The sequence below is a fragment of the Epinephelus fuscoguttatus genome, linkage group LG23, assembly GCF_011397635.1.
Source record: "Epinephelus fuscoguttatus linkage group LG23, E.fuscoguttatus.final_Chr_v1".
Lineage (NCBI taxonomy): Eukaryota > Metazoa > Chordata > Actinopteri > Perciformes > Serranidae > Epinephelus > Epinephelus fuscoguttatus.
The window spans coordinates 24,536,175-24,561,971 of NC_064774.1; the positions used below are offsets into that span (position 1 = coordinate 24,536,175).

At 41.5% G+C, this 25,797-nt stretch overlaps 1 protein-coding gene across 1 annotated transcript in view; it reads left to right on the forward strand.

Moving 5' to 3' along the window:
* The window catches only part of LOC125883713 (transmembrane protein 151A), a 28,460-nt gene extending 2,985 nt beyond the window's left edge, over nucleotides 1-25,475 (forward strand). The window contains exons 2-7 of the mRNA XM_049568194.1: nucleotides 9,740-10,075; nucleotides 11,329-11,463; nucleotides 11,824-11,963; nucleotides 12,065-12,104; nucleotides 13,936-14,803; nucleotides 14,876-25,475. Of these exons, the coding sequence (XP_049424151.1) occupies nucleotides 9,740-10,075; nucleotides 11,329-11,463; nucleotides 11,824-11,963; nucleotides 12,065-12,104; nucleotides 13,936-14,803; nucleotides 14,876-15,207 (1,851 nt within the window). The 3' untranslated portion in view covers nucleotides 15,208-25,475. The remainder of the gene's footprint in view (nucleotides 1-9,739; nucleotides 10,076-11,328; nucleotides 11,464-11,823; nucleotides 11,964-12,064; nucleotides 12,105-13,935; nucleotides 14,804-14,875) is intronic.
* The last annotated feature ends 322 nt before the right edge of the window (nucleotides 25,476-25,797 follow it).

The following is a 25,797-nucleotide window of genomic DNA, read 5'->3' on the forward strand; positions in this document are numbered from 1 at the left end:
CACTTCCACTGTTTAACATCAGAGTAAAAAGCAATATGACAAATGTTTAAATGCCTTAAAACACCAGACAAAAAAATGGTTTCCCAAAGATTCAGTGACAGAAAAGCCCATTTCTGATTGAGAAATCCTAACTGTCATTTTCTATAGAATTGTGCAAACCTAAAATGAAGGTACACATAGACACAAAATTGAACACATTGACAGTGTTAATGGGGAATGGCTATTAAATTCAATGTGGAGGCAGGCTGCAATAAAAAATGATAAGCATCCATAACAGCAGCCTGGCTGCCATCATGAAGCTGGCTGACAATGTGCAGAACAGCTGTTAGGTTTACTAAAAGAGGATTTGTGTACCATGAGATAAATAAGAATTCAATTGCTAAAAAGGCAAAGGTGATATGAGACACAAAGCATTACGGAACAGCCGACATGTTATGTAAACCACTGGTGAAAATGTTCAAATGTTATTCAAAGCTAAAACACTTGAAATGTAACACTCACCTGTTGTAAATCTTTTTTCCTGCTGACTCTAACACACAAAGCAAAATGTCTATAAAGAAAGTTGAATTGGATGGCAGATATTTCACAAGTGCTGATATTCAGAACAACACTAATTAGATGCTGCAGTTAATACATTATTCCGCTTCACAGATGTTCTGGATTAATTGTTGATTACATTAAATTTAAACTAGATTTCCATCTGCCCTTAATAAGGCAGCAGATTGCACCTTTGCTGTGGCGTCAAATGCATATACACCTGAAAGTAAAATTTAACATCAGAATGAGATTTTCTGAAACCTGCACTGCGATACTTTTGTTTCCCCCATCTGGCAGTGACAGTAGTTACACAAATACTGTCGAGTTGTGCTCATGACGTATGCCTGCAGGTGAGCTCGCTGCATCTCCCCTGCTCCCAGGAGTGCCCTTTTCAAGTCCTGCCATGCAAGTAAGGGCAGACTTTAATCTTTCATCTAGACACTGAGATTCTTTTTTATCAGGAGCATCCATTTCAGAAACTTCTTTTGGGTGGATTTTTTGCTCCTTCCTGTCCCCTTTAACTCTAACTGGTTGATATAAAACGCATCACTTCCAGTGCACCAGCGTAGGAACGTTGCCACAGACACCACAACTCTTGTATATTGAGGATTACAGAGAGTTTTCCTGGTGGCAACAGGCTAAGACCTCAATCACACTGAACAAGCACAACTGCTTCCAAAATGCCTTGAAAGCACAGCTGACAGAAAAGCGCGGCTGTGTGTGCAAGTGGGCAGTCAAATAGGATTAACTGAAAATCACACTCAAACACATTTCCTGTAATCTTCCCCATGCCCTCCATACATGTGATTGTTCTTTCTTAAAGACAGTAGCCTACATGAACTATCACGACATGAGATATGAATTCCCCCTTCCCTCTCACATACTCCGTAACTATCTTACAGTCAAAAAGCTAACTAGCTAGCTAGCCTATAAATCAGCATAGTAAATGGTGTTATACTCACCAGAGAGGTTCATCTGGTTGCTCATGCAACTTAATGCATGAGTTTGCATATTAGTGTTTAAATGATAAGTTGAGTTTCATTGTGATTAAATACTGCTAATATAAACCTTCGTTGTTTCTATCTACTAGCATCAAAACAGTAGTAACACCCACCTCTCGCTTGATAGTCTCGCCACCAGACAATCAGAGATCTCCGCCTTCTGATAGTCTGGGGACACTCCTTTCTAAAGTGTGTTTAACACACCGGAGAAAACGGCCGGCAACAAAGCAACGCCTCTTGCATTTTTTAAAAGGACACGCCCTCCCGGAAATGTGCGCTCCCCCTTTTCTCTTCCGCAAGGAAACAAACACACAGAGAGCTTGAAAATGGATGCCGAGAGATTTAACTCTTACAGCGACTTTGTTTAAAACTTTTAACGCAGTCGGACTATGTTTACGAGCACAAGAGTTCAGCGAGCCACCGAAGGACCGCCCTGCGGATTTACTATTGGTTCTGCAACGTAGGGAGTTTTTTTAAACTCTGAAATTGTGTCCGCCCATCTAAACACAAAATCAGGTAGAAAGACATCAGTCTTTAGTTAAGCAAAGCGTCTAAAGACTGACTTGTGAGTCTATGCGCTTGATTTGATTGGCTGCCTGGGTCAAGTGTGACATTGACAAGTGGCAAAGATATGAATGTTTTAACTTTTATGCTCATGTAAAAACTGCTAGGAAAACACAACTTGCGGCGTAAGAGAGAAGTGTATGCCTGGCATGCCATACCATAGGAAAACAATGGTTCTTCTGGCACTTCGTTTTGAGAATCTTGGTGTGATCAGGCCTTTAATCTGCATTGTGTGAACTCGTTTGGCAAGGGCTTGAATGTAACAGACATTCATTAATAAGTCTGAAACTACTGAACTAATTGTAGCTCTTTATTTGCTCTTGGTTTTTTCCGTCTCGCTCTTACGGTGCAGTTTTTACCATCAGATGTAAGTCAGATATAAAAATGTACTCAACAGTGAGACTTTTTGCCATTTATTGGCAAAACAATGACAGTTTGGAAAATTCTGAGCATACAGATGGACAGTAGACTAGTAGGTTGTACTGCAGGAGTTGTTTGAGAGGTTTCAGTAGATGCTTGGTACTTTATTCCACTTGTCACCATTGGCATCTATAGTAATGTAACTGGCATCAATTCAAGCTGGCATGTAGACGGACTGCCTCTGTCAGTGATATTTCATTAATAAATGAGGGACCCACACCTAACCTGCTGATAATTGGTGATGTTGGATTATTATTCTCAGTTGAACACACTCAAACAAATTATTTGTAATAGCGGAATAACGAGTAGTAGAAACCTGACTTCCTAAATGATTCCCTCGAATTGTGTTGAAATGACACATCATTTTTAACAGTGTACTGCAGGCATCAACAGCACATTTTCCTGTCCTCAGTTCCTCACTTCATTTGCCACCCACTTGCTTGGATTGCTAATTATAGCTGCTCCAGTCACACCTAACCAGCTGAATCAGTATGGGCAGAGACACAGAGGGAGAGAGAGGAGCACACGTTTTCTGCTAGACACCTTAGTACATAAAAAAAAAAACCCATCTCGGTACAGTGTGCAAATGTAGAACTTTACGATGTAATTTTCTTTTATTAGAAAGTGTTAATGTGCAGGCAAGACAGGAGGGGCGTTCAGCTACAGTAGAGAGACAAAGTGTGTGCACATCCAGGCAAAAATACTCAAGTGTAAGACAAAGAATACATCACAGCATGTCACAAAAGAGGTCTGCACATTGTAGTCTCTAAATAAATAGTTTATTTCTCCTTTCTTTTAAGGCAGCGTTTCAATCTGCAAGCTTGAGGAAGATCTTGCAGATCAAAAGATTGCCTCAAAAGAAAAGAGAAATAAACTTTTTATTTGGAGTCGACAGTGTACAGACCTCCATAGTGACCTGCAGACACATGGGTAGCACTATAGACAGAATGAAGCCCTACATAGCTCTACTATTAAAGCTCAACATTTACCCTAAGTCGAGTGTAAGAGTTATAAAGATTCAAGTTTGACCTGTGCACATAAAAACAAAGACAGTAACTATGTGTGTGGCAGAATTGCACAGTTACAGCACCATATTACAGCAATTGCTACAAGACTAGATTATAGAGCAGTGGTTGAATTCAGAGACATTTACTGGCAAAGAAGATCCTATTAATGAAAAAAACTCTGTCAATTGCACTTTGAGTAGAGGCAGGAAATAGCTACAGTATGCAGAGCATCTGCAGAATCCAGTGCTCTGAAATGCCTCTTTGAAAACAATGGTGTGTGATACATGTCCAAAAAAACAAAACCTATGGTCGAGAATCCATGCCAGCTTCTGTGGGCTCTTCTTCAGACAGCTGTCTCTAGTGGCTGTGGATTCTAAGGAGTCTATATAGAACATGGAGACAGTATGTCAAACTAGCAGCATATTCAGCCCAGCAAAATCTTTCCGGATAAATGATGTGTTTTATGCGAATGCAGGCACTGACTTTAAGTTATTAATGAAACATTAATGAAGAATTTGTCATGTAAGTACCACCCTGTATCAGCCCTCTTCAAAAGAGCTTACAAGAGAGGCGGTCCAAACTTCAAGTATGACAAAAATGAAAGCTGACACCCTCCAGACTAGGCTGTATAGATTTCTTTTCATAATGATTTCAAGGGGAGTGAGCTTTGCCTTTGATCTGTTACAGCCTGACGCAAGTGCCAAAGTGCACTAGAGGCAGCTGAGACGGAAAGAGGATCATGACACAACCTAAAAGCTGCACAGTTTTGCACCAGGAGGTGTTGTGTTCACTAGAAACGACTTACTCTGCCCACAGTGCGTCCCTGTTGGACACTAATTGTGGTCACGCCTTAAAGAGGCATTGTGATCAGAGCAAAGGTTGTATGGCGTTAGGGCTGGGCGATATTAAATCGACCCCCCCCCCCACACACACACTTAAAATCAATTTGCAGATGACAAAGAAATTGTTCAAAACAAGTGTTAACAGTTAACACGTACCTGGAGACCAAAACTTTCAGCATGTGAATAAACCCCGGCTTTTCCACAATATATATGGGCACCATATCTCTTGCAATATACATCGTGACTGCATCCCTGATCGCTTTCCACCGGGCCCCTTTCTTATCATACAGGATACAGTTTGTAAATATTTCCTAGACAGTAGGTTGGTTTTTGGCGGTGGTGCTGGGGCTGCTGTGGTCTTGTATATTTCGTAGGGAGCAACATCTCTCCCACTCGACAGCATGCCTCTGTTTGAGGTGTTGCAGTAAATTGGTAGTACTGCTACCTTGGGTAGCAACTAGGGTTGGGACTCGTTAGGATTTTAACGATTCCGATTCCTTACCGATTCCTTCTTAACGGTCCGATTCCTTACCGATTCCTCTTACCGATTCCTACATTATATTCATTATACTTGCTATACTTGAACAAGTATATAATAAACACAAATGCAATCATACAAATACAAGAACTTTACTCTAACTGTTGCACAGTACAATTAGATGAAAATACACATTTGTGTGTGGTGTGTATTTCAGATTTACAGCTTGTATCATCTCCCTGAGAATATATAACAACAAAAAGTGATTCTCTGGTTTCTACAGTAACACTATTACCTCAAATTAACCACAGCAATGTAATAAAAAATACTTATATGCATTAATGCTTGGCCACTGTTATTTACGTGACAACACTTGAACATAACACACACAGACACACATTGGCTGTTTGTTTCTACTGCTCCCCTCGCTGGAAGTCTCAGACCTCCCGCCACCCGCTCCCATCTCAAACACAGAGGTCTCCCTCTCCGCTGAGCCCCCACGGCGCATGCCCAGCCTGTTAAAGCCTGTAACCATAACAACTGTGTGACACAAACTCAGTGCTTTAGGAATTAAATAATGTCGGGCTCGGTTGGGTTCGGACAGAAATATGTGGCCCGTGCCGCACTCTAATGGAAATGCACGTGACATGGGTTTTCTTTCTTTTTTTTTTTTTTTACAATCTAGGAACCGTTTGCAGGAACTGTTACTCCAAATGTGATGGAACTGGTTCCGGAACCGCAACTTTGGACCCGGTTCCAAAAAAGAACCAGATCCGGATCCCAACCGTAGTAGCAAGAGCTTTCAAACACACTTTGCAGCGGGGTGTTGTGTGTTCTGTGTCTGATGCTGCAAAACCGAACCAATTCCAAATAACTAAAGACACGTTCCCTTTCTTGGGAACGAGTTCTTCCCCGTTTGCTGCCATGTTGTTTGTCTATCAAGCATGCGGGGGGGAGGGGTGAACCCACTCTGAACTACGGGAGCCCAGTGGGGAGCGTCGGTGGCTGATGATAAAGAGAAACTCGATTTTCATTAAAACAAATCGATCTAAACTACAAATTCAAATTAATCGATAAAATCGATTTATCGGCCAGCCCTAACTGGCGCTCATTATTCCAGATGCTGAGCTTGAGGTAGAGACAAGAGAGTCAAGAGCAAGGTACTGACACTAGTGGGGCATTCTCGGAACCCATCGGCTGTATTCGGCGTCTGACTTCTGGCAGACGGTGATACAGCCTTTGGGGGCAGACCCCACATTTTTTTGGCATTCCAGTTTGATATGGGCGGAGGAGGCAAATTTCCGTTTCCGACTTCCGTTTATATATAAGTAAATATGCTGAACCATTGCGATGGATTCAGAGTTTGCAGTGACAACAACTGCAGCCGGCTCAAATGTGATTGGTCAATATCACGCGGACTACAAACAGCCTACAACCGGAAACCAGAGCTCTTCCGCTCTTCTTCCGGAGGCAAGATCTCCGGGGTTTGTCTACAGACTCTACATTCAGTGAATGTAGAGTCTGTATATAGAGACAACTAATGGGGTAACCTGACCAAAAGAAGTTTCTAATGATTCGTTCACATGAAGCTCAGTTGTGGCCCCCTGTTGATGCTTCAGAACTCACCTAAATTAAAAGTGTTAAGACCAGGGACAGGGTCATTTCTCAAAAAAAAGTCATGTATTACACATTACTTGCATTACTTATTTACTACTTGTTACATTACATTTGCGTTACTTCACAACACTGCCTGAGACGCAGTGTCATATAATTGCAATCTAAAAATAATATAACATTAAACAGAACAGAACAAGGCACAATAGCAAATAGGGTTGCAGCAATATTACTTGTTTCAAGGTATACCGTGATATCAAACTTGACAGTTATCATACTGTGTACATTTGCTTGTCTACAATATTGAAAAGAAACCAGACGGAGAATCTCCCCTTTATTTTAGTTATTTTTAAAGAGGAGACGTTTTACACATACTTCCATTAACAAAGTGATTTCAAGGTTCATTTATAGTTAGGAAACGTCAGGTTTACCAAAAATAACCCTTTCATTTTCATTCCTTTAAGGGTTATTCTGACTGATAATAATAATTCTGTAATACTATGATACCATGAAACTGTGATATTTTCGTGCCATGGAAATCTTATACTGTTGTATCCCTAATAGCGCATCAAGACGGCACTGCAGTAGGCTACAACTGCCTCATAATGAAGCTATATAAAATCTATATAGAATAAGGTTGGTCTTTCTAACACTGCATAGTACAAATATTAATTGCCGAAATAATGTATCAATAGGCCTGAATAAAATGATATAAAAAAAACAGACCTTCCTAACACCATTAAATGGTGTCAGACTTAAGAAGCAAAAAGAAAAAACCTTCTTGGAGTCAGCACAAGATTGGACGGCGTTGCTTTATGGTTATCTGCTCATTATGCAGATAACTGATGAACTTGTGTAACACAAGTAAGGACATAATGGTTTTAGTTACTGTGATTACTGAATTTATAACAGTCCTGTGTTACAGACAACTCAGTATTGCAGTTACCCTGAGTTGAAGTATCGGAATTGCTATCTGGATGAAAAAAATTGAATCAGCGCATCCATAAGAGAGAAGGTGTTGTTGGGATTTGCTTCTGCAACATAATAGAGATTCAATCTCTTGAACACAGCAGCACAGTCTGTTGTTGACTATACCCTTTGACTAAGCTGCATGTGTTTATTGCTACTGGATTTTGAACTTGACCGTCTATTAGCTACTGTGCAATTATCAGAATCCCCCTTCAGTCTCTCTCATCTAGCAAAGTAGTGTTAAGTGCCAGCATTATGTAGGGTAGGCGTCAGACAGAAAGCTACTATTACTCAAACCTTTTTCATCAGGAAGACAGTTCAGCCTGGACTTTACTTTATGTGGCATCTCTGCTCACTAGTTCATGAGCATCTGCGGGGTCTGTCTCTCAGTGCCACAACATTTTAGCAGGCCTGTGGGAGAGAGAGCTGCTTGTATTGACAAATAGTGATTGGCATAAGTGCAAACAGCAATAATTTAACTCCTGTCTTGGGGCTGATTTTGCTCTCACTGGGCACACACTGGCTGCAGAGACTTGATGGAAATGTCAGCGGAGACCTATGCATTTCTTTTTTTTTTATTGCTAGAATATCCTTTTTTTTTGGCAGCATTTATTTGCACAAGGTAAGAGGGAAAGGGACAGGAGAGAACTGGAGCCAGGAAGACAAAATGAGACAGACGGAGAGGAAGGGCAGGAGAGGAGCAAGCAGGATGGATTTTGGCAGCGGAGTCCCCTGGAGAAAGGTGCAGTCTGTCACTGCTGCCTTCTCTTTAGTCTCTCTCTCCCTCTCTCTTTTTGCTTCCCTTCATACTTGCATTCATGAAAAGTTCATGACCGTTTCTCCGTCTCTCTCACGCTCCTCATCCCCTCTCTCTCCCTCTCTCGCTCTACACTACACTTTTAGCCCAATCAATCCACTTAGAGACAGCCTTTCAGAGAGGATGTAACAGAGGAGATGTGGGGGTGAGGACGCAGGGAAGGGAGTGAGGTTGGGATTGGAGAGTAAATGCTTAGGAGGTGGGAGGGAAGATTCCGGGAAGGAGGAAGAAGATTACATAAGGAAAGGAGGGAGGATGTGGAAAGGAAAGGCAAACAAAGCACAAAAAGAAATTTGGATGTTGTGTGCACTTGGATGCTTTTGCAGAGAGATGATGGACTGGTAAAGTGTTGGTGCCCTTCACGCTGCCTTTCACAACTCGCCCTTGACGTACAGTAGTAAAAAAAAAAATGAACGGCTGTGTGTGTGTGTGTGTGTGTCGCAGCAAGCCAAATATGCTAGTGGGTAGCAAATTGTGGCTGCACTGAAGGAGTGAGAGATAAAGGGGGGGGGGCAATGTGCTGACAGGACAGGCAGACTTGGCTGAGAGGAGGAGAGGACACTGGTGTCATCCCATCTTTTTTTTTTGTCATCTGCTTTGTTGCTCTTTCGCCTTGTCACATTCAGTACGAGCAACATAACACGCAGAGGGCACATGCAAGTATTGACACAAATGAACAGTAAAGATTTACTGTGTTCCCTTTCTGTTTTTATGTTTCCGTGATATACAACATACATAATACACAAGCTCTTTTTTCCTTTTGGCACAAGCCTTCCATCTCTCCCTGCTCTCTGTCCCTCCCTCATTCACACACACATGCACGAATTGAAGCAGCAGTGTTATGCTGCTGATGTTGGAGTGGAGTCAGTTAGCTAGAGAACAGTCTCGAAGTATCGCTCTCATCTAAATTATTCACATACTCTCCGCTGGCTGCATTACAATGCTGAGAACGCGCATGGTGGCGTGTGCGTGGATAGAGAGAGACGACGAGAGAGGAAGAGGGGGCGCATTAGAGCATCTGCGTCTGTGTATCTAATGCACATGTGTATGTTTGAGTGCACTGTAATATGATGTCTTCACAGTGCCAGTGAGGCTGAGTCAAAGTGTGCACTTAGAGGGAGTGTGTGTGTGTGTGTGTGTGTGTGTGCGTGTGTCTAATATGCAGCACTTATCCTATGATGGTAAGGGGTGGTTTAATGCACTCCTTTGTTCAGGACCTAAGCCTGCACACTTGCTATGAAACACAGCAATGTTTACCAAATGGAAAGATCATGATTATTAAAACCTCATTTGGGGGTGGGAGGGGGGGGGTCACCAGGTAGTCAAAATTTTGTTGCTTTCTTGGCAGACATTTTCTATTATCACTGGAGGTGGGAAAAATAGGGACTTGTAAGAAATTAATTATGTATGTCTCATACTTTGCATACATCAAATGACGGTGGGGTCAGTAGCATCTAAACATCTACTCTCCTCTCCCTTTGTCTCCACAGCAAAGGCCAGTCCAGCAGTCTCTGGCCTCCTCCCTGTGTCGGGAGTCCCATTGGAAGTGCCTCCTCCTGACCCTCCTCATGTACGGCTGCTTTGCCACACTGGCCTGGTGCGCTCTCTGTCGCGTGCCCGTCCTCGGCTCCTCCATTCCTCTTGGTGCTGATGACGAAGCCACCTCGGCGGCCTACTACAATGGCATTCTGCCCCTGGACAGTCCTTGCTCCAGCGGCTACGTCTACATCCCCCTGGCCTTCCTGGCAATGCTGTATGTGGTTTACTTGGTGGAGTGCTGGCACTGCTTCTCCAAGACAGCACTGTTGGCTCACGCTGAATTCCAGGTCTGTGTGAAAAGCAGTTTTAGTATTGAATTTAGCAACGAGCAAGGGGGTCTAGTAGCTTGTAAAAACACCTAAGCCCAACACCCAGCAGAGTGGTGTGTACTGCAGCAATAGGAGTCTGAAAATAGGTATGTGACCTTGAGCTGAGCAGCAGAATCTGTTTACTCACTGAAACGTATTCAGCATGTTGGTGTCAGCAAAATGCTTTTAAATAAAGAGGTTAAATGAATAAAAAGATTGAGATGCATTAAATGTGCACAGGCAGTTGCTGTTGAGTAGAAATACAGGATAAGTTTCTTGCAGTTTGGTCAGAAATTTTAACATCTCACAAGGAGAGATCACTTCGTCTCTCAATTTCCTGCTTTCCTAAAATAACTCTTGCCCACTCATATGGAAATGAGCTGACCTGGGGCCATCAGTCTATCTTTTGTCTATTCTGGTCCGCTCTGTCTGTTATCAGGAACTCCAGGAGCACATTGCTCATTGGTTACTGTTCATCTTTGCTACGTGTCACTGCCAAAAACAAAATATTTTTTTACATTAGTCCAGACGGTCCAGGGCACATTAAGACAGCTCGAAACAGAGATTAAAAAAACACATTGTAACACCATAAACAAACCTTGGCTGGGCCTGACATGCACCAGATTGCACAGACTTAACTATGCTGTGTGCAGATAATAGGAACTTAATTGTTCTGCTTGTACTGCTATTTAAAAACTGCTTAGGCAGGGTTGTATCTTTGTGTTTTAGATTGTTCATCCTCATTTTTAACAGGTTTGCTTAGAAATAAATCTTCCCAGACGTAGCTACGGAATATGTTTTTCAAATAATCTAAGCAGGATTTCAGTGGTGATGGAAAACCTGGAAAATTCATGGAATTTTGTTGTGTGTAATGACATTGTTGCGGTATTTTTCCATAGATATCCTTCCACGTAATGTAACCAAGGCAAATTTATTTTCTATGACTGTCGACGTGACTTAGCTCAAATATGTGTCGATGTGTTATGATTGTCTACCATCACGTACATGTCTCCATTTTCTCTCCACATTCCTACTCACTGAAATTATGTTTGAACATAGTTTGAATCTGATGTGTTTGGGCAAGTAGAGCAAGAAAATAGAAGTTATTTTAGGCCCTTGAAAAGTCATTTATAATTCTTTGAAATGTGCCCATAACCCTGTCTAAGTTAGGTATAGGTAGGAACATGTGACGCCAATGAATTGATTTCATTATTCCATCTTTTTTGGCACAGGAAGTGTACGAGCGTGTGCAGAGGCTTCAGCAAGCCACGCCCTGCATTTGGTGGAAGGCCATCAGCTATCACTACGTGAGGAGGACCAGACAGGTGACAAGATACCGCAACGGAGATGCATATACAACCACACAGGTGAAGGGAACTCCTTTTGACAGACATACCAAAACCTTGTCTCACGTTCACTTGTTTCTTTTTATATTGTGCATAGCAACACTGTAAACTTTATGATTTTGTAAACTTTTAAAGTAACTGCTATGCAAATCTTAATTTCTCCTAGAGAAATATTGCGGGGCTGTGTGCAAACAGCTGTGTGCAGTAAGAACAATATTCTATTTAGTAACCATGCTTTATTGATGATGAACATATATGAAATGTCTTAAAATGTGAAGTCTTCTTAGTAACTTGATTCCCATCTGTCCTCCTCCCTCCTCTCCCACTTCCCCCTCATCACACCCGTCCCCTCCATCTATGCTCTGCTCCTTACTTCCTCAGGTCTACCATGAGCGGGTGAACACTCACGCTTCCAGTTCAGAGTTTGACTACGCCCGCTACGGTGTCAAAGACGTATCAAAGGAGCTGTTGGACCTGCAACTGCACCCTGCTGTCCGCCTTCGTTTCACCAAATGTTTCAGGTTGGGCACCCATCGCTTACTACTACTGGTCAAAAGACATGTTGGTGAAGGTTATTATTTTGGGGGTAAGCAAGTAATTAACTAATTTTTGTGCTTTGTAGCTTTTCCAGTGCACGTGCTGAAGCTGCCTACCTCACCCAGGTAAGATTTGATATAAGGAAATAACATATTTGATATAGTTAATTCTCTTCTGTTCTATTAATGTAATCAATTAAATGCCTTATCTATAAAATATAAATGTAAGGACAGACGCCCAAACCAAGTTCCCAGAGCAAAAGATGCTGACTTCCAGTAGCATCTTTGCATATGATGTCAAACATTGCTGTGCTGTCTAGATGGAGGGCTGCTGTAAACAGTTGACCTAGTATGAAAAATAGTAGCCAAAGTAAGCTAATGTTAGCTAGTAACATTAGCCTGACAGTAGTGAATCCATGTACAAAGCTGAAATATAAAAGACAGTTAAACTAAAGCACATTTACTCCTCAAAAACAAGTTGCCAGTCCTTCAGTCATGGACCCAACCACACGCAATATAGTTGTGAGTCCACCAGGCTCTTGCACGCCATGTAATATTTGGAGTTCTGGAGGACGAGGTCATTTAAAATGACAATCGTGTCCACACCGAGCACATCAGTCAAGTTGTGGGAAAAATTACTTTTCTTTGTTTTGTATGGATCACATATCCAGTGATACCTGCTGCCTAGAGGTTCAGCAAACCCTTTCACGTAGTCACTTTCCTCCCTCTATTTCCAGTTCACACAGTACATGTATATAAAATTATCACTTCCTGCTCTCCATCTGGATTTCACGTGATTGCAAACAAGCCATTGATTGTTTACCCCCTTCTCTATATTGTCAAGATTTCCAGTAAGTGCACCTCTGTGGTTTGTAATGATAACAATGGCAGATTTTCCACTCAGATTTCTTAGTGATTTTTTAAACAATCAGTCCTTGGTTTTAGACAGAGATACCAGCCACCACTGATTTTGCCATACACTGTATAAATTAATGGACGAAGCCGCCATGGCGTCACCCATTGGTTTGTGGACTCCCATTCTGAAGACTGAAGTTTGGCATTTTGGCTGTCACCATCCTGGATTGTTGGAGCCAGAACTGACTATAGTTACCTGTGATAGTGCTAATGCTAATTTTCGATAGAAAAAACAGCCTGAAAACCATTAAAACTAAATGTACTTAACTGAAAAACTGAATATTTGACTCCTTAAGGGGTGTTTTAGTACAAAAATGCTGAAAAAGACTCCTTTGAGGCAACCAAAATTTTATAATCTAAAATCACTTTAAAATGACGACAGCTATGGCTACACCTATACTCTGTGAATCTTGGGTTACATCATGCTTATGTTACCAAACTAACTTTGTCGCTGTAGTAGTGACTTGTCACCAAACGGCACCCATCTAGCTATGCCTGTATTTATGCATAACTTTAAGCATTAATGAAATTCAAATAGTTGAGTTACAGAAAAATTCAGTCCCTGCACAGTTGTCATGAACAGGGATATAAGCTATAGTGACCAAAACTGTTTTTGTGTCAGGCTGTGAACATATTTATTTCTGCGGTAAAGTTGGGCATTTTGGGGACTGACTTGCTTTTGGAGCCAGCCTCAAGTGGCCATTCAATGAACTGCAGTTTTTGGCATTCCACCTCATAAATTTGTTTCTGTCTCCAGCTGACGTTTTATATTACAGACAACTATTGTTTATGTCAACTCTCTAAAAGGGTCCTTAAATGTATACTTGATAGCAGGTTAACCTCCTCATCAACTAATAATCCATTTAGTAGACACTGAGGAAAGAAGCAGCATTGCTATCGCTGTTCAGGTCCCGACTCCACAGTGTAGGGCAAAAAAACACTGGATGTGCTGGTTCTCAAAGGCATTTCAACATTAACTCTTACCCCATAAACTAATGTAGTTAGCTGGTGCTAATTCTTATATGTTCTCTATTATTCCAAGCGAGCGCGCTTCTTCGGGGAGAACGAGGGGCTTGACGACTACATGGAGGCCAGGGAGGGAATGCACCTTAAGAACGTGGATTTCCGCGAACACATCCTGGCGTTCCCAGATCCTGCTCACCAGCCCTGGTTTTCCAGGCACAGGGTGTTCTGGCTGGCTTCTGCTTTCCTCCTGTCGTGGCCGCTGCGGGTTGTGTCAGAATATCGCACAGCATATGTCCACTACCATGTGGAGAAGCTGTTTGGGGAGGATGAGGATAGTGGCGGAGGAGGCGGTGGAGGCGGGCCGGGTGGAGGAAGAGGGGATGGGGTTGGGGGAGGGACCGAGAATGGAATCCACCCCGGAGGAATCGGGATTGGAATTGGTCTAAATGGGACAAGTTACAGAGCCATCTCTCGGGTCAACACGGTGGACATGACAGAATTGGAGTGGCACATCCGCTGTAACCAACAGATGGTCCCAAGCTACTCTGAGGCCCTCCTTATGGACTTGGACATGAGTGGGGGGACAAACCCTACCGCCTCTACGCCCATCTCTGGGCCTACAGTCTCCACCCCCAGCCAGGGGCCCAACCCACCTCCTTTAGCTCTGCCTGTTGTGTTTAACTCGGCTTACCTCCTCCAGAGCTGCCCCCGATGCCGAAGGACCACGTCAAGTTCCAGTCTTCCTTCCAGGCTAAGGGCCCCCATGGGAACCACAGCCCTCCTGAATGCTACAGTGGCAGGGATCAGAGCAGCGGGGCAGGGAGGTGGGGGTATAGGAGGAAGGTTGGTGCTCAGTCGGAGCGGATTCTCCCTGGGGAGACTTGGAGCTGGGCGCCAGAACAGCCTGTTTCATTCAAGGAGCATGGGAGGAGGGCTGGGAGGAAGTAGGGAAGATGGAGGAGGAGGAGGAGGAGGAGGAGGAGGAGGGGGAGGTAGTGGAGGAGGAAGCGGAGGAGGAGGAGGAGGAGGAGGAGGAGGAGGTGGTGGATTCCTTGGATTAGGTTCAAGACAGGACAACGAGGAGACCAGAGGAGTGCTGGAAGGAGAAGGGGACGACGATGAGGAAGAAGAGCAGCAGGAGGAGGAGGAGGAGGTGAGGAGAAGGGAACAGGGAAGAGGAGGCAGAGAGAGGGATGAAGAAGCAGAGCAAGAGAGTGGAGGGGGTGGCGAGTTAAGAGATGGTGAGGTGGTAGGGAGGGATCGTCCTCCATCCTACCAGGACGCATTCTTCTTTCCTGTCCTCATCATACACGGAGAGGAGAGCTGCCATGCTGGAGACGACATGTGACAATTCGGAAAAAAAAAACATATTAAGAGCAAGAAAGTCTGGGCAGAGGCCGAGGGAGATGAAAGAATGCACTGAACAAAGAAAAGGTTGGATCAGTGAGAAGTGGATGAGGGAAAATGAGATGATAGACCTGAGGAATGAATGGAATGAGAACAGAATGAGGTCGAAAGAAAAGAGTTGGTTGACAGCATACCAACCGCAGAAAGAAGAAAGGATGCAGGCAGAACAAAGCGTAAGAGGTAAGAACAGCTGTATGACAGACATATTGCCACAGAAAGAGGGAAAGGGGGAAAGATGAAAAGAAGGATGGTTAGAGAATGTAATGTACGAGGGGAGGAGGACAAACAGAGCAAGTGGACTGCTGCAGGAGTTTTGAACAGATATAGTGCCTACTGTAAAATGGCAGGAAACACTGATTCAGACGGTGATGAGAGCCGATAGGGAGTGCAGCAGCAAGATGGTGTGGAGTCTGAGAACATGAGTGAAGGCAAGAGAATGCTCGCAGTCCTAGACTTTGCTACTCAGAGATTGTATGAGAGATGGGATACTTGGGAGGAACGGAAGACTGAAAACACGGGGAAGTCTATTTCCAGATATATCTATGCAAGGACAGGAGTGGGTGGAGTAACAGGTCTAAAGATAGCAGATTGGAGAGCAGTGGAGAGACTCCAAACCAGCTGAGTGGCAGTGGGTATTTTTTCAAAAAGAAAGAAAAGTGGAGGAACTGCAAAAGGATATTTTGAGGGCTTGAAGCTTCGGTTTTGCTAAAATCAAAATATCTGGAGGCAGACTAAAAATCTGACTCATGAAAGGGATGGATGGAGTTTTTGAAGAGGGGTTGTATGAGGGACTTATTTATAGTTAGGTCAGCAGCCTCAGTTAGGAGAAGCGGGAGTACCTACACAGACGCTATAGCAATGTAACTTCCTGATGTGGAAAAAGGGTAACAGCAAAATGTATTTTAGTCTTCTAAAAAAATCAGTTTAAGTGTATGCTATATTGATAAAATTTTCACTACTTAAAGTTGCCATCAGACAGCCCTTTCCAATGGGGAACTGAAGCAGTTATTAATACTCTCCTCAAAGCTACCAGACGTCTTTGACAAGAACAGTAATTGTACCTCACAGAACACGGGAGCTGCTGGTTTACTGCTATATTAATTGGCAGGTGTGTGTTTGTGTAGGGCGTGGCGATATAATGACTGTGTACGATAAATCAATATATTTTAAAGCAATATATAGAATTAGACAGTACCATTTATATCGATATAGAATTGTTTCAAACTACAGTGGATTTCGGCCTACTTTTACACTTGCGTTATAGTTTTGTGGCCTGTGCTGCAAACCTTTAAACCTCTAGCTCCACTGCTATGTGCAAAAAGTTAACGTAAAGCGCTACTATTCATTTTATATCATTTTTCATTCACGTTGCGCAGCTGTATATTTTCAAACAGTGAAAAAAATCCTCGTCTTTGCATTTTATTTTTATCACAGTCTGTTTTTTAGAAACGTGCTTGTGACATCTCAAATGTAGCTTTGACTACAAATTGAATTTTTGTCCATATAACCCAGCCCTATGTTATTGTGTGACATTGGTCTTCCAAAGGGTTAGTTCAGATATACCAAGGTCACACAAAAACATGAACAAACTAAGCGATCAAGGCAGCAGTAGACCAAAAACTTCTTTCTTCTGCAAGGTAATCTCTATAAACAGATTTCTGTATATGCATGCATTTCAGTAGTATTGACAAGTCAGGTTTGAATGGTAGGTAAACAGTCTGTGTGGAGAGGCAGAACACATTTGCCGAACAGCAAACATGGAAACTGTCGGCGACCATCTGACGACTAGTAGCTTCTTTTCTTTTTATTTATCTGTTTTGAAATACGGGTATCTATTTATAAAGATTAGCTGAAATGACCAGCACACGAAAGAGTAAGTCTTGTCCTTGACCAATATCTGCGGACTATACCAGTTCAGCCTGAAATATTTCCCTCACCCCCAGAGGCTAGACGATAGCTGATGGGTTCTGATTTTGTCTGCAAAGTACTGTCTTTGTGAAATGAGTGTGGTGGCTTTGAGCATAAATAGAACAGCTTCAGTTCTCCATTGGAAAGTGTTATCAGACAGCGATGTTAAGTTTTGATTTTTTTTATAGTCTAAACTAAACTAAACTAAACTAAACTAAACTGGTAGTGACTTTTCTTAGGTGGCTAGAATACATTTTGCTGATGACCCTGTCCACAGCAGTACAGCAGTGCCTACTTCTCTAAACTAGGGCAGGTCGATCGACAACCAAGGTAGATACACTGACTATGGAGAAGTGCCTTACACAACCCCACTTCAAAAAATACAAATTATCCCTCCAACAATATCAAACACAGAAAAAGGAAATAATTCTTAAATAACTCAGAAGAAGGAGGAAACAGATGAGCTCACAAATGATTACAAAATTCAATGCAGAGAAGTAAAGTAAAGGGAGAGAAACAGTGAAATGCTTTTGCCGAGGTAAAATGTGGAGAGAAAAAAGGCAAGGGAGGAGAGAACAAAATCCAAGGGTAACGGAGCGCAACACATAAACAATATACAAAGACAAACTGACCATGACAGACCAGATTACCCTCAATCTTGTTTTCCATTTGACAGATAATTCATGCATCCTAATAAAAAAAAACAGTTATCAAAAAGATCAACTCAAGAGGAGGAGAGATAAAAAGGAAACCCAGGATCTATCACAAAGACAAAACACCTTCTGAGCAGCAACCCTGACCTTGAATCTAATCAAACATTCAAATAGTTCTCCAAGTAACTTTTTCAAACAGGTCCCTACGATAAATTAGGTCATCTATAAGTCACTGTACAACTTCACACAGCATCTGGCTAGCAACCGTAGCAATAATTAAAGAAAAGAAGCATTGATTTCCTCCCTTCTCTCCTCCATCTCTTCATGCATCCTCTTACTCCTCACTTCCCCATTAGCTTCCGCTCTACTCTCTATCCATTACTGAAAGAGAGCTGATAGAAAAAAACTTCTCAGCTCCTCTTCTCTCATGCTGCTGTTCTCCCTCCATTTTGTCACCTACCCTGTTCACCTTCCTCCTTCCTCACCCCTATATGCACTGAATATCATACGTTACAAATGCAGAGGTGTAATTTTGAGTAGCAACACTTACCGCCTTTATTAAAACACAACGATTTAGGTGCTAGGGTTGTTGTTTTGTTTTTTGCAATTATCACATTCTGTGTTATAAGTGAAGCGAGGGCGTTGTACCAGAATAGATTCGCTGCATCCATCCGTCTCCCTCCTTTCTTCCTCTGGCATCTTCTCTCTTCCACTCCTCTTTTTAAAGCGGTGGTTGTGTGATACACCTCGCTCTGCTCCTCAGATCAGATTTCATCTCGACTCACTCCACATATCACGTGTCCTCTCGGCAGATTTCTCCTCCAGGATCAGATTCTATAAACCAGATATTTCCCACCTTATATGAAGTTTGTTTGTGACCTCTCGCTATATTGTCAAAGATACAGAATGATCAAATGACGTATGTACTTTGATCAGTGAATAAAGTAAAAGAAAGGGACAAATTTGGCCTTAAAAGATTTTTGAAAGGTCGCAAACACACGGTGTGATTCTCACAAAACGATGTTTAGCTAATTTCCACCAGTTATGCCTGTGTAGTTGTGCTCTAGTTTTAAACATTTGTACCCAAAGATAGGCGCAAGATAAAGAAAAATATAACAATAACCAGTTCCTCCATACCAGTATACTATATATCACAATACTGTATGTGTTTAGGCATGAAAAACCACCTCTTTATCTCATTTATGTCTGTAATATTGGACTGCATGGGAAGTTGAGCTGTCAAGCTCAGCAGGCATTCTCCAAATAATAAAAAAAACATACAAGATAAAATCACAGTTTTGATTGCTTTGAGCAGACAACAAAATCGCTGATGAGAATTTACAATGTTAAAATAAAACCAACGATACCATCACAATGATCAATAATGCCCAGCCCTGTGATAGCATACGTCTGGCCAGACTGTGGCGTGCTGCTACCTCCTCCTCTTGAAGAATCACCTGCAAATAAGTAACAGCTCTCTGAAACATCGCCTCACTATAAGATGTGTAAAAGGTAGCTGGCATAGAGATGCATGTCACTTAATAACAGCTGTTGTGCAGGAGCTGCTAATAGCTATGTAGCAAATATGTTTGCCATTGCAAAAATGCAGTGCCAAAAAGCAGTGATCCATGATCAATCAACACAAATTTCAATACATGTAGACGAGGGCACAGACAAGAATCCACAGGGGTTAACTCTCTGTCCCACTTTGTGAGTTGGTATGTTCTCACGGAAAATCAGTCCAGGGAGAAACAATTGGCACAGACAACACAACCATGAGTACATATATTTTACAAAGCACACTAAACCTGCTACAGTAGCAAAAAGCAGTTAGAGTAGTTAGCTGAACATTTCTTAACCTTTCCTGCGTGGTGCCCCTCAGAGGTCACTCCAGCCACTTTGTCATGTCGGAAGGGTCTCCCTCGTTCTCTATCTGCTTACTCTGGACACGATACTGAAAAGCACATTTAAAGAGTGACGCTGGAGAGAAATCTCTGTCATGAGGAGTTTCCTGAAAAAACAGCAACCATGATATACTTCATATACAATAGAGATAACGGACATGTTAATGAACGTACACACAGGCACACAAATACTGTAACATCAAACATCCAACCTGGATTCAGCAGAGACAGCAGGGAACGTTCTTTCAGTGAAACTTTCTGGAAGGATAAAGTAGAGCACGAGTGCTGACCTGGTTTGGTGTATGAGATACACACACATACACACGTTCTGACACACATTCGCACGCACCAATTCTGGCTCATGGATCTTCAGTAGCTTTTGGGGGACATCAAGCTGAAAGTGGGCGCAAGGAAAGAAATGGACGGAGTAATTAAAGGAGGAAAACTGACGGAGAGAATAAACAGCCACAAGGATGAGTGTTTCTGTATGACTGGAGAACTGGAACAAAGATTTGCTTAAACAACTGTGGAAAGGAAGAAAATGTGAGATTAAAAGACAATTATTTTTACAGCTATTTATCATTATTCTCAGTCTCTTGACTTGTGGATAAAACTGTCTCCATTATTGTCCCTTAACGAAAAGAAGCACTAAAAAGCACTGACCACACTTCTGTGTTAATTTGATTGAGTTGCTTTCACTAATTTGCAGTCACTCAGATTATTTGTATGTATTTTCAGTCATACAGCCAGTTAGCCACTTAAATTTGAAATTACATTAAGTGAACTCTGATTTAAAATGAGGTTGCTTTTACATTTCTATCTAAATGTTTTGTCACCAAATGTGACAAAACAAGAAAATACAATTGTCTGTAATTTGCTACTTTTATATCATCTGCATACTTGAGTAGACATTATTTCAGGTTGTTTAAGTGATGTCTAAAATTCAATTGCCTTTGTAAGCTGTAAATTTCTCATGTTTTAGGTGTTTGTTTGTTTTTTTTAATTTTGTTTTTTATTTTTGTAAAACAGATGATGCTCTTGGCCTCCCAATGAGCTTCGATCGCAGAGCCTCCGGCTCTAAATTGTGTAGGGTGCTTGGACCCAGTTATACTTGCTTGCAAGTCTAGTTTGTTTATTTATTTATTTATTTTGAACAGACAAGTATATTTCACTCATATGTGTTGTAACTGGATATTTATACTGTGTTTTATTATCTCAGAGTGTGTCAAAAGTGTGTCCTCTGCCGCTTCAGGTGTGCCAAGAGAACTTTGTGCCCATGATGTCTTATACAAACACACACTCATGCGTGCTTGCATGTTTAGTCACAGCAGTAAAGCAGCATTTATAACAGCTTATTTTAGACTAGAGTGACATTAATCCAATACCATAATATCCCCCATACATGCAGTCTGAACACAAAATGTGCACACACATACACACACACACACACACACACACACACACACACACACACACACACACTGAAAGCATGGAACTGTCCTGCTGTGTTGCCTTTATGTCCGACGTTGCCAACTTTTTTGCTCAGGATTTCAGTTCATGCTGCATTCCTGTGTCAACACAAGCTGTCTTTATTCACACATAAACATCCGTCATGCCAAAGCAAGCACAAAAAAAAAAACAAAAAAAAAAAACAAGCATCACAGACAGAATGCCTGAGCTAACACACATGTACATAGACGATAGCAGCTGGTACCGGTGGTCCACACAATGTGCAATTGCACATGATCTGTGCTGGTGGACTTCTACAGCACCAAACATTTACACGAGGTGACAAAAGGGTGGATTTACTCAGGAGCAAAAAATAATGGATGCCTATTAAGTGATCTTTATTTGCAAAGTGCACAGGTGCAGCTCATGTGTTAATCCGCCCAGAATGTGTCTTGTATGTTGAGGTGTGTTTGGTTAAACCAGGCAAGCTGGGTTTTTGTCCACTAGGTGGCAGCAAAGCCTTATATATTGTTATAACGCAGAGATGTGTGGTACTGTTTATTGAGGGTAAACCAACAGTGAATCAAACAGGGTAGAAAACTGCTGCTGACCTGCTCTCTGTGGGTTAAAGGGAGACATATGTATTTTTCAACCTGGGCCCTATTTCCCCATATTTTATGTCTCTGTTACTGATGAAGGCAACAATTTTTGAAAATGATCCAGTTTTAAGTGTGAGGGGTGCAGCCAGCAGCTGTATAACAGGCTGCAGTGTAACCACTTGGGGGCATTTGTGCAGCATCACTTTACATCCACTAAAAGTGCTTGCTTTTGGCACTGATGGGTTCACATTTTTAATGTAAGTGTCTTACAGCATTATGGAAAGGATCCTCTTACAGCATTATGGAAAGGATCCCTACAGAGATAGACCTTTTTGTCGAAAATGCCATCGCTAAACTCACCAAACTTCATTTAAAAAAACTGTAATTTTATCATCATAAAACACACTTCAGCCGAACTTGACAAAATGAAAAAATAAAAGTCACAAAAAGTCTTGATTCGTCTTTTTACTGTTCCAACAACCACCAACTCTGTCTTGGTTGAAATTAACCCTGAATTGACCCGGTTAGATGTGAAAATATGTTGGCTCTATACATGCTAAAATTAGTGTTTATTTAAATGGAGTCTGGTGGGTTTGGTGATTGTGATTTCGGGGCTGTTTCTGATTAAACAAAAAGGATCTTACTCTTTAACATAAAGGTCTGTTTCTGTAGGGATCCTTTACATAATGTTGTCACATACTTAGTACAACAATATGAGCCTGTCAGTGGCAAAAACAAGGACTCGTAGTGGACATAAATTGACGGTGCACAAGTGCCTCGAGTGGTTATACTGCTGCTTCATCTTGCTCAAAAACAGACCAATTTCAAAAATTGTTTTCTCCATCAGTTACTTGGACAGGAAAACACTGGAAGATAGGGTCTAGGTTGAAAAATACTGAACTTCAGTCAGTGATGTCAAACCAGGTAATTTGTCTTTAGCAGCTGATAAAAAGCACCTGCTATGACGTCACTGATGGAGATCTGGGTGTAGGTGCAACAAACCCGAACGTTGAAACCTACAGAGAGCAGTGCAGTCCTATGTGATTGTGCATTTATCTTCACTGATCGTATTATTTTCCTTTAACTGTGACTGAATGTGTTGCAAAGCAATATTGCCCATATCCCTGCTTCGTGGCTGGACGTGTAGATATTGCTAAGCGTCTTTGTGAACTTATAACCACTAGCAATGGGAGCTTCAGTCACTGAAATAACAGCACTGTTAGATACATTAGCATCATGTGACTGAGCCTCCATTTCCACTGCATAAGTCATTATCTGGCTTTGTCGCTCGATATAACACAAACCCCAAATAAGACGATAGAAGGGAAGGTGGTTTGGTTTGTGATCAACATTTTGTATTTCCAAAAGACCACTCTGAAATACACATCTGTACTCTTGCGCCCACATATAGTTTCTTTGTTTTGCATGGGAGCAAATCTCCACTCTTGCTTCCCACCTTTTAATCAACTTCACTTGACTATCTTATAAAATGCTCTAGCAATTATGACCGATGTATTGTTGTCAATACTGTAACTGTTTCTCTTGTGGTCATGGGAGGAGTCGAGTAGTCATACCCAGTTTGTCAAACACTGTAAAAAACATGTTAAGATTGGTTTGACTCGAGATCACATGAATTCCAGCTGCATTTTCCGTTGTGATTTTCACTTGGTTAGTCTAATGTGGATACGACAAACTATCAGGTAACAAATAGAAACTTGTGATCCATCGACTGTTTCACACACGGTTAATGTTATTTATACAGAGTAAAAATTGACCAAAAATAGACTTCAGGGTAATCTTTTGACCTCTGACCTCAGACATTTTAATGTGGATTTGCGTGCATTAACAAGTCTCCCTCAGAATAGAAGCAGCAGCTCAGTCTATTATTATCCACAGACACACTTGTGCTGCTCTTTTAATGACAAATAATAGCAGTTTTCCATTGTGCAAAAACTGAATTGTAGCTATACTGAGCCTTGTATCTGTGTGATACATGTATCACCGCCCTTTGTTTTTGCACTGGAATAATGAGCAGCTGTGTATTGTTGCGTATCTCTGATGCAACAACTTGACCACTGCATGTAAAAACTCCAATGCTGAGAATCACATTATTAGATATGACTGTAATGTGTCAGTAAGAACTCGTCTGAGTTTAAAGAGACAGATCAACTCCAAATTAAAAATACATAACTTTCTTCTTTACTTTAGTGCAATTTATCAATCTAGATTGTTTTGGTGTGAGTTGCAGAGTGTTAGATTTATCGGCCGTAGAGACGTCTGCCTTTTCTCTAATATAATGGAACTCGATGGTACTCGGCTTGTAGTGCTCAAAGCGCCAAAAAAATAGATTTGAAAAACTCAACAGCAATGTCTCTTTCCAGAAATCATGACCCAATTACTGAATGTAATCCACAGAGCTTGTTGTGAACAGTTTCATGTAGGAACTATTTTCTTGTTACCAAACTACACCCACTTACTGTATCACTGTGCAGAAGGAAGTGTGCAGCTACTGCTAGCTCACCTAGCACCACTGAGCTAGCTAACGTTACAGCTCAGCTAAGGAGGACACCATTAATGTTTACATCTCGCACTGTCATGTTACGAGCATTGTTGGTGGGTGTAGTTTGGTAGAAAGAAAAGGGTTCCTACATGAAACTGCTCACAACAGCATCTTTGGATTATCTTGAGTAGCTGGGTCATGATTTCTGCAAAGAGACATTGCTGTTGAGTTTTTCAAATGTATTTTTTGCCACTTTGAGCACCTCAAGCTGAGTGCTATCTAGTTTTATTATGTTCGAGAGAAGGCAGACATCTCTACAGCCGATATTTCCAGCACTTAGCAACTCACACCAAAACAATTTAGACTTAAAAATAGCACTTTGAGTAAGAGGGAAAATATGTATGTTTGATTTGGGGTGAACTGTCCCTTTAAGGCAATGCATTAGTGTCAGTATAATTAGCCGACTGATATTCAGTGTCTGGGTCAAGGCAAATTTTAAGATCAGATTATACTCAGTGTCGATTTTTTAAAATGTGGTCGCGATTAGAGTTAGAGATGCAGTAACTTAAGAAGTAACACCTCGCTTAAATATGTGCTGTGTCACCTGATTGTTAGTTGAGTATCATCATTGGATAATGAAGCTACAAAAAGCTGTATTCATGTTAAAGCCTAGACTCTAAATGCGACATGGCTTGTCAATGCGGCACAAGCCCCAGCTCTCTCGGAGATGATCACGTCACATGGCATTCCAAGATGCTCATTTACTTTCCCGCTAAATATTTAATGCTGCTGGATTACCTGTGAGCTGTCAAACAAATGAACTGTTACCACAATGTAGTTGTTATGTACATGCAGCCTCTGTGGAGTTCAAACAATAATGTCACATACAATGCATTATTGTGTTACACAGTGATGTGTAAAGCCAGGAATGGGCTTTCTGTTCAAGCACCGTCAAGCAAAATGTCCTCAGTATTTAAGCTAATTAATATGTAACTGATAATGAGATTGTCAATATCACACCAGATTGTAGCCGTTGTCACTGGCCTGTTTAAGATAATGTAATTATTTCATTTGAGTGGATGATGACAGTGAAGGTAATGGAGCTGGTGGCAATAACACTGTTAACTGATGCGGTCCTGGCGATGATGATGACAATTAATTATCATGGAAGATACAAATAAAGTCAATCTGCTTGGTATACCACGGGTTGGTCTTGTGGGATTTTTTTACCCAATGCTATCTTTACACTTTTAAAGATATTATTGGGTATATAATGAATGTACTGTTACAAAATGCTTACAGGAGATACATATTTTTTGTTTATCTGACCTCTCCAGCCCTTCTAATATTGTGGTTAACCCTCTGATTTGCGATACATTAGTTGCTTGCCGAAGCAGTTTATGTTTGCTTTTATTTTTTTTTAGAAAACAGGACATGTATAAAAGAGATTGAATACAAAACTAATTTGCTTTTTTAACCCTGAAATTTGCTCTAATGAGTAGCTGGAACATTTTCTCT